Source organism: Gasterosteus aculeatus, chromosome 4 (genome assembly GCF_964276395.1).
Source record: "Gasterosteus aculeatus chromosome 4, fGasAcu3.hap1.1, whole genome shotgun sequence".
NCBI classification, from domain to species: Eukaryota; Metazoa; Chordata; class Actinopteri; order Perciformes; family Gasterosteidae; genus Gasterosteus; species Gasterosteus aculeatus.
The window spans coordinates 21,156,853-21,165,186 of record NC_135691.1 but is presented as its reverse complement, the minus strand read 5'-3'; the positions used below and the strand labels follow the sequence as shown (position 1 = coordinate 21,165,186).

Genomic DNA, 8,334 nt, shown 5'->3' with positions numbered 1-8,334 from the left:
ATCCACATTTTTGGGGGGCCATGAGTCTCGGAGCGGGGACTGGCCGAGTCGGGGCCGGGGCCGAGAGTCTCGGAACGGGAGAGCGCTGCGGCGGGCCCAGCGGGAACGGGAGAGCGCTGCGGCGGGCCCAGCGGGAACGGGAGAGCGCTGCGGCGGGCGCTGCGGGAACGGGAGAGCGCTGCGGCGGGCCCAGCGGGAACGGGAGAGCGCTGCGGCGGGCCCAGCGGGAACGGGAGAGCGCTGCGGCGGGCCCAGCGGGAACGGGAGAGCGCTGCGGCGGGCCCAGCGGGAACGGGAGAGCGCTGCGGCGGGCCCAGCGGGAACGGGAGAGCGCTGCGGCGGGCCCAGCGGGAACGGGAGAGCGCTGCGGCGGCCCAGCGGGAACGGGAGAGCGCTTCTTCCGCTTGCTCCTCCTTCTAGGGTTCAGGAGGTCCCGGAGCTCGAGGCAGGCGAGCTGATAGCTCCTGGGACCAAAAACAAAATTCGTTTTCCGCTGCCAGAAGGGACTTCTTACGTCCAAGTAGTCCGGACCGTAGTCTGGCAGCGGGTCTGCTGAGTCCCATGGTCGCGTCATTCTGTCAGGATGGGGGTGGAAGGCAGGACTCAGATGCAGACTTCTCCGAAACAAAAGACTTTAATAGTCACCAGATACAAAATCCAAAAGGCCAAGGGGCAAAAACACACAGGCATGAACCTACGGAGATCCACAACAGGAGACAAGAACATGCGTGGCAAAAGACAATGACGCGACAAGTGACACAAGAGACACACGGCTTAAATACACAAGGGAGGTGCAGGTGATTGGACACAGGTGGAAACTATTAAGACGATCACAGGGGATGACGGGACAAGGCAGGAAGTGAAGTTACCCGGGGACACAAGTGGCAGAAAACTACAAAATATAACATGAAGTGAACCACACCGTGACACATGGTCATTTACCAAATCATTATTTCTTCAAAATCAGAAGCATTTATTTGCCAAGCATGTTGAACATACAAGGAAATTGTCATGGTGGGTGGTGCTCTTGGTAATTTGATATATTGTTTTCTCATAACGTAACAGCTGACATGTTTGATGTAGTCATGGTAGGAAAAGCACAGGTTTGACTGATAACACTGTTCAAGGGTCCCAGTAAGCATGAACATCAACAGGACCTTAAACCGGAGCTAGATACAGAATTGTTCTTAATATTCTTCCTTTTTAATTGTGATTTTGCTTTCACCACATTCTATTTTTCTGATTTAAGTCAAACATTTATGTTGTAGTTTATTAGGTTACTGTATGACTTTGAATACTAACAATAATATTTAACCAATGTATGAATTGTGGAGATTTCCTCGATAGCCAGGCTTTCCCTGCTTGGTTCACGACTGTGGCAGCCAACAGAAAACAACATTTATTATAACAATACCTTAAGGGATGGAGAGTGTTTCTCACTTGGATGTGTTCAAAGTTACTACTTTCCAGAGATAGCGATTTTATATTGGCAAATAATGCACTTACCAATGGTGATCTGACTGACACAGCTGTAGAAGGTTCCAGAAGAGGCATTGTAGCTGCTACTGCTCGGATCTCGGTCTACGACAGAGGTAGAGATCACACGTAATGGACAGTGCAGCATCAGGTACTCATCCATCCAAAGGAACATACAGTGCAAAACACAGCATCCCATTTAGCCTTGTTTTTTAGCACAAGTGACCACCATAGTTTGAAATAATTTTGCATCCATCTCTTCTCCGATGAATGTGTACAGGAAAAAAAAAAAGATTCTGGGTAACTGAAGGTCAAATTTGGAACTTGAGAAATCAAGGAGACTAGAAGTTGGATGATGAATCTGTTTCAGCAGACCAAACAACTTTCTATTGCACTGGACTCACTGCTTCGAGGTGCTGCCTAATTTTTTGCATGAAATAAAAACCTATATTCTCTAATCTAACACTTACAGCCATAACAAACAAGAACATCTATAGCACAGCGTAGACATTCATCACTGACAGGAAGATAAACTCAAAGGAATCATTTACCACCGAAATTATGGGAAGTCGTTGCATGGAATTGGACAAACCATATCAGCCTCTGAGCAGCTTCTAGTGCCGTGCATCATTTTAAATAAGATGGAATTTAGAATTTATTTAACATCATTCAAGCTTTGAATACAAATGCATTTCATTTACAATTTGATTGATAAGACTTTGTAGTGGTTGATAAGAAACCATATCCTCTAAAGCATTCTAAATGTGTTCACCATGAACACATTGGTCATCTGTGTCATGTCACTTCGTCATTATGGGTTGCTGTGTGTAGAATGTTGAGGAAAATAATGAATTTAATTCATTTTGGAATAAGGCTGTAAAATAACAAAATGTGGAAAAAGTGAAGCGCTGTGAATACTTTCCGGATGCACTGTAATAAAATGTGGTTCCTAAACAAAGACTTTCAAGGTAGCGGTTGTTATTGTAAATTCGGTATTTAGTTCAAATTCCATCAGGAAAACTAACATGACTGATGATTGAAAAACATTAAAATACTTTTTTCATTTTTGCTAATGATGCTGATTGTACATAAACCCATTTCAAAAGCAACTGCTTTAACAGACATGTTTATCTTTCTGGCTTAAATCAAAACGTAGAGGGCAATGCTCGATTTATGAGTCTTTATATAAAAATAGTGACTCCAAGCGGTTATTTGTGATCGTGTTGGAGCGCCAAACCCTCATGTCCACCGATGCTCCACAGTGAAATCAGAATGATCAAACAAACCAAGTGATGCCCTATTTACTGGCCCCATTTGCAGCGTACCTGCGGATCCGGAGGACAGGCGGGTCGCGATAGCGCGGTGCGAACTGCGTGGGCTTCCGGGACAGATCCGCATAACCTCCTCTTGACATTGCAGACAGACGATCTGGTTTTTGGGGTTTTCACCGATCTTGCTGCAGCCCACGTGCTCTCCCGTGACCTGGACTGTCATACCTGCGCTCATCCGACGGACAAGTCGCATGTCCGCCCCTGCGTCGTGCTCCAGCATCCTCCTCACCGCCGTCTGTCCCACTTTTTATTACGCATGGCTTCGTCATATAAAGGCAACGCTTTCTCACGCACCCACTAAATGCATCGATAGACTCCACCCACTGCACTTGAATCCAAGTGATATTGTGTCCAAGGTTGCTGCCCGAACCAGCCTACGCGCAGTTCCACCATGTGAGCCTCCCTTGGCTCGTGCAGTTGGTGTGCAGTCTTCACCTCTTTACGCACGAATGCAGGCGTGGCTGCTTCACGTGGTTGATGAGACAAATAAGAAGAGGCGGCTGGTGGAAAATGTTCTAGGTCGGGCAATCCATCGATTTAAGCAAACATTCCAGGCTGATTTAATGTTAAACAATTATATCAAAAACACATGACTTTACAGTTAAATATTTCATATATATTCCAACATAGAAAAAGCAGTAATAATAATCTTATTTTTGTCACCATCACAGGCAATTAATATCAAATAATACTCAGTAATATGGGTTGTATATGTATGTAATTTCGTCTGCTCTTTACTCCCTCCAGAATGTCATCCGCCCACCGATACCGGCCTTGACGAGAACACGCAAGCTTTGAGCAAAACCAATGTTGCCCCAGGCTGAGTCTACTTAAGGACGCTGATTGGCTAAATTGTATGTCACACGTTTTTCATTAATGAGCAGTTGGCTGAAATGCTTCTTAGATCCGCCTTCTAATCTTGAGACACAGGACGTGACCACGCAGGACCGTGCAGGAAAAGCATTCATTTTACAAATAGTTCTGGGTTCATTCTAAATCTAAAAAAAACAAAAAAATGTTTTTACATTTATCATTTAATATTATCTTTTCTTTTTTTTGATGAGGAGACGCCACATTGCCCTCTATTGGGCAGCCACAACTGCAGTAGTATCAATTAAGTAACTGACAGACGAGAGGTACCAAAATGATTATAACTACCAATTTATACCTATGTAGTTCTTTAGCTGCTATAAATTTGCAAGAGGACCAAGGAGAATAGGAAAACCGGGATGGAAGTGTGACACCAAGTAGGGGGGGCAGATCTGTTTTATTTCTAACTACTGGGATAACACCAGGGTCTTTTCTTTATTATAAGAGGGGGAAGTCCTTGAGCCGGACTGAACAATACAGGTTCGGTTTACTCAAGGAACAGAGATCATATTGTGGTACAAAACAATCATTTATTAGTACATCAGTAAAAGACAAACACCGTAAACCTATTCTAATTTGGCTGACCGCTTATCACGAACAATCTGTGTACTTGCCCGGATCCCTAAACACGGTGAGGGTAGGGCGAGCGTCAGTGTGGAGACAGCGAATCCCCCAGTTCATCTAATCACCCGTGCAACCTATAAACATGCAACACACATACACACACACCGCAACTCACTCACGCAACGGAAAAACAAAGTGCGTTAAAAACAATTCATGCAATATCACGCCACATGCTAAAATCTGATCAAAGAAAATACCCACGCTATTCCTCCACACATCGGGCACCCCCCGCTCGAAATAAATGAAAACAACAGTAGGCAAGTACCCGAAACAAAACCGGAGCACCGGACGCATACAGTGTTAGGATATCAGCTGGTTACAATCGCTAATCGCTACTCGTACCCGGATACGGCAAAACAGCAGTTTGTGTGCCACCTGGAAAGGCTGAGGAGCTAAACCCTCCCCAACGACGTCCGAAGGGGCTCCACTCGGCCGGCAAAACCTGCAAGGTTGAGATCTATAAGCTGCCAATTTCCCCCATCACAAACAACCTACCAGTTAGCGACCTACCTGTTACTCTCCTCTCAGCGGACTGCTAGAGAACGGGAGACGGCCCGTGAAATAGGGCGCTCATTGATGACGTCAGCCCGACCCCTTGACACTACCCGTCACAGAAGTAAAAATGTTTGTTCTTAATTGAAGCTGTCACCCTTAAATACAGAGGACCTTGGTCCCTTTTCTTGAACTCAATCTGAAGTGCATGAGCCTGTCTTGTGTCTTTTCAGTCACAAAAGTTACACAGGTAGATTGATGCCTTCACCATATTGAGTCTTGTGACAATGTCCCATACTGGCTTCCCTCATCTGTGTTTTTTATTTTTTATTCCTTTATCTGTGTTTAACCGAAAAGGGGCAAAAAGCAGCGGTTTCCTACAGGTTTCTGATGAGATGTAATTTCACTATCAACACTGCATATATGTTCTAGTGCAGAGATCCCTAACTGGCGGAACGCGGTCCGGATCCGGACCCAGAAGCCGTCCCATCCGGACGAAAGGCTAAAGAAAATGGTTGTGTTTTAAACGTGACAGCGCACTTTTCGACCGGCGCAGCTTTGGTCGTCTTTACGGTAGTGGCTTAAAGCACAGACCAATTACATTCGAGTTAAACCATCCCACGTGATACTACTCAACCAATCAAGTCTTTCCATTCAAGGCAGGAAAAATCGTCTCAATACTGCGGATAGACGAGAGAGGTAGTGGCAAATTACAAATAAAAAGACGGTAGGAAGAAAAGATGGCGAGTGAGACGGAGAAAGCGAGAGAAAGACAGCTGAGAAAAATGCCGCTATCCAAAAAGAAAAAAGTGGACAACAAAAGTAAAGCATTTAATCCTCAATGGACGGTCTCGTTTCTGTTCATACCGCAGCACTAAACCAGTGTCTCATGTGCTTAGAACCGATTGAAACGCTATGAGGTGCCCTTTTTAAATAGCATTATTTTACTATAACTGTCCATAATGCATTTCCCAGTATGATTCAATGCAAAAAAAGATAACAAACATGCTTTATTACTTTGCAGTTAAATATTTAACACAGGGGTGTCAAACTAATTTTAGGTAAAGGGCCACTACGGCCCGGTCAAAATATCCCTGTTTTCATCCACGTCCTGGTTGTGTGTCCTCACCGCAGTCCTGTGTGCGTGCGTCGCAGCTGCATGTAACGGCGTTAGCATGTAGCTAACTAGCTAGCTAAACCTCCCGGTGTAGCATCTCCACAGAAGCGTTGTATGTGCGGCTTTCCTTTCACGCTTGTCCATTGTCTGAATGTGAGGTCAGGCTGTTTTACCTCTAGTTTCTCTGGCAAAGTTTTTCATTTGGGTCAGGTCTTCTTGGAAGGACACTGATCTCGTTATGTTGTTAAATGGCGCAGCGCAGACTCGCCCTGACGAGAGAGCGGTTAAGGGTGGGCCCAAATCTCAATGTATTTTTGGACTCTAAAATTAACTTGAATCAGTGATTGGCTGAACTGCTTCTTAGACCCGCCGCATTGCGACACGGCCCGAGCCCAGCTGAAACATGCAGACATGCGGAGAAGCATATATTTTTTGTGCAGATTTCTTAATTTACAACTATTACTCGGCATATTTCATGTTTCAAAAACACAAATAGACACATACTGACTATGTAAAATGTATATTTAATATAAATGAAGTGGCTCAAGGTCCCACTGTCCGTGCAGTGCCTCTCCTGTGTCATCATGAAATGTAAAAAACAAATAATGGAGATCCTGGTTGAGCTGTTCATTCTTTTGCTCAATTTGAGCATGTGCAATTAATATATCTATATGTCACCAATGTAATATTTGTACACACTTTTATCACACGTCCTCACATCTCATGGTCTGGGTCCTGTATTTCACATATGTTAGTCTTGCTAATCTGACATAACGCCGCAGTGGAAAAGCGGTAAAGGGAGGCAGCTGGACTGGCAGCCTGCTTTTCGCTGCGGTGTGAGGCTGAGCCAGTACCTCTGTCTTACAGAAGGGGCGTGTGTGAGCACACGGGCTTGTTCTGCTAGTGTTTTTCTTCACATGTTACAGACTGATGGCATAATTACCATGTGCCAGTGTAGCGGTTGTACTCTTTCTTGCGTTGCGTTGTTAAAATCACCACCAGGACACGGACCACATTCGGCTCGTATCGGCCGTTTATTGTGTGACGTTAAGACACCTGGCGAACACACAGAAGTTAAGTCCTCAGAAGGAACCTCGTGGCATCATAACAGTTACACACCCTGCAGCAGACTAACTTTTTAGCTACAGGGTGTCGCACCCACGTCCGCAGGGACCCACTAGAGGGCACCCACGTGACACCCTGTCATGACTCTTAGCGATGGCAAGTGGAGTCAAACACCTGTTACACCAGCAAAAAAAGTCAAGTAGCGAACTTAAGTGCAAAACATCAGTCCTTGAAAACTGAAAACATACAGTCCGAATCGAACTGACCGAAGACGACTTTCTCCCCGAGCAATAATGTCTATTGAGACAAAGAGACTGTTGAAACTAAAAGAAAATAAAGAGGACTTTTACACCAAAGTCATAGAGATGTTTGTCCAGAAGGATAGGCAAATGGACTTAACATAATTTACAAGTAAAGGTAAGACATATACTGCTGTACACGACAAAAATAAAAGACCAGCACTATTTTTAATAATAATTAAACAATTTAATAGAAGATTTAAGCAATAATGTACGAGTGGCTGTACTTTATTGTCAATAATTCAAGGATATTTTTGGCAAACCTCATTGCTTTTGTAATACGGTTTCCGCGACCTTATTAATAGTAAGTAAATAGCTGCCTTTCAGCACAAAAAATGTTGTTGGCACCAAACGTTGTGTGTAGCCTACAGAAAATAGGTCTCCCTGCTCAATGTTGGACCAGCTCATTCATTCACGTCGCTCATGACGTCCAACTGAATTGTCCTCTATGGCTTAAAGGCGCCCTAAATCGGTTGCAAAAGCTTGCATGCAGCGTTTCCGGGCTTTTTTTAGGCGATCGCCACCCAGCTAAAAACTGAAATGACAACCAATGGTGGTGCAAAATCAAACTGTTATTTTGATCACCGCACTGATATGAAACGCTCAGGTCAATGTTAACGGGTATACGTTACATTATGGCTCAATTCAGTACATGGTGACTCACTCTCAACTAATCAGAACGCTTCACTGTATCATAAAAGAATATATGATACCGGATAAGAAACAACCAGTAGTCAATGTGAAAGCAACCACTTGAATCTACGATACTTTGTTGAATTCATATATTTGTGAATCTGACTTTGAAAGAGTCAGTGCCTCCCAGCCACGAACCTCTTCACATTGGACTTCATGTGAAGACTATCGCCCTCTCAACCAAGCGCACTATGTCCAAGAATTCCAGAGTAAAGAACACAACACAACCAGATAACTCCATTCAAAACTGATTTGGTTAAATAAAGGCACAATTACATGACAGTTCCGTAATTGCACTTCTGCCATCAAGGTAAAAACCAGACTAATGACACATTTCACTGGCAGATTGACATGAGTGCATGCCTGC

General features: G+C 44.4%; 1 protein-coding gene across 1 annotated transcript; it reads right to left on the bottom strand.

Annotated features, from left to right (window-relative positions):
• Positions 1-6: 6 nt before the first annotated feature.
• LOC144406175 (uncharacterized) lies at positions 7-6,186 on the bottom strand. Its single transcript, XM_078101022.1, has 3 exons — positions 2,802-6,186; positions 1,507-1,581; positions 7-575 (listed from the first exon to the last, which is right to left on the bottom strand). Exons 1-3 carry the CDS (start codon positions 3,025-3,027, stop codon positions 571-573), a joined length of 306 nt encoding a protein of 101 aa, XP_077957148.1. The 5' UTR covers positions 3,028-6,186; the 3' UTR covers positions 7-570.
• Positions 6,187-8,334: the final 2,148 nt, after the last annotated feature.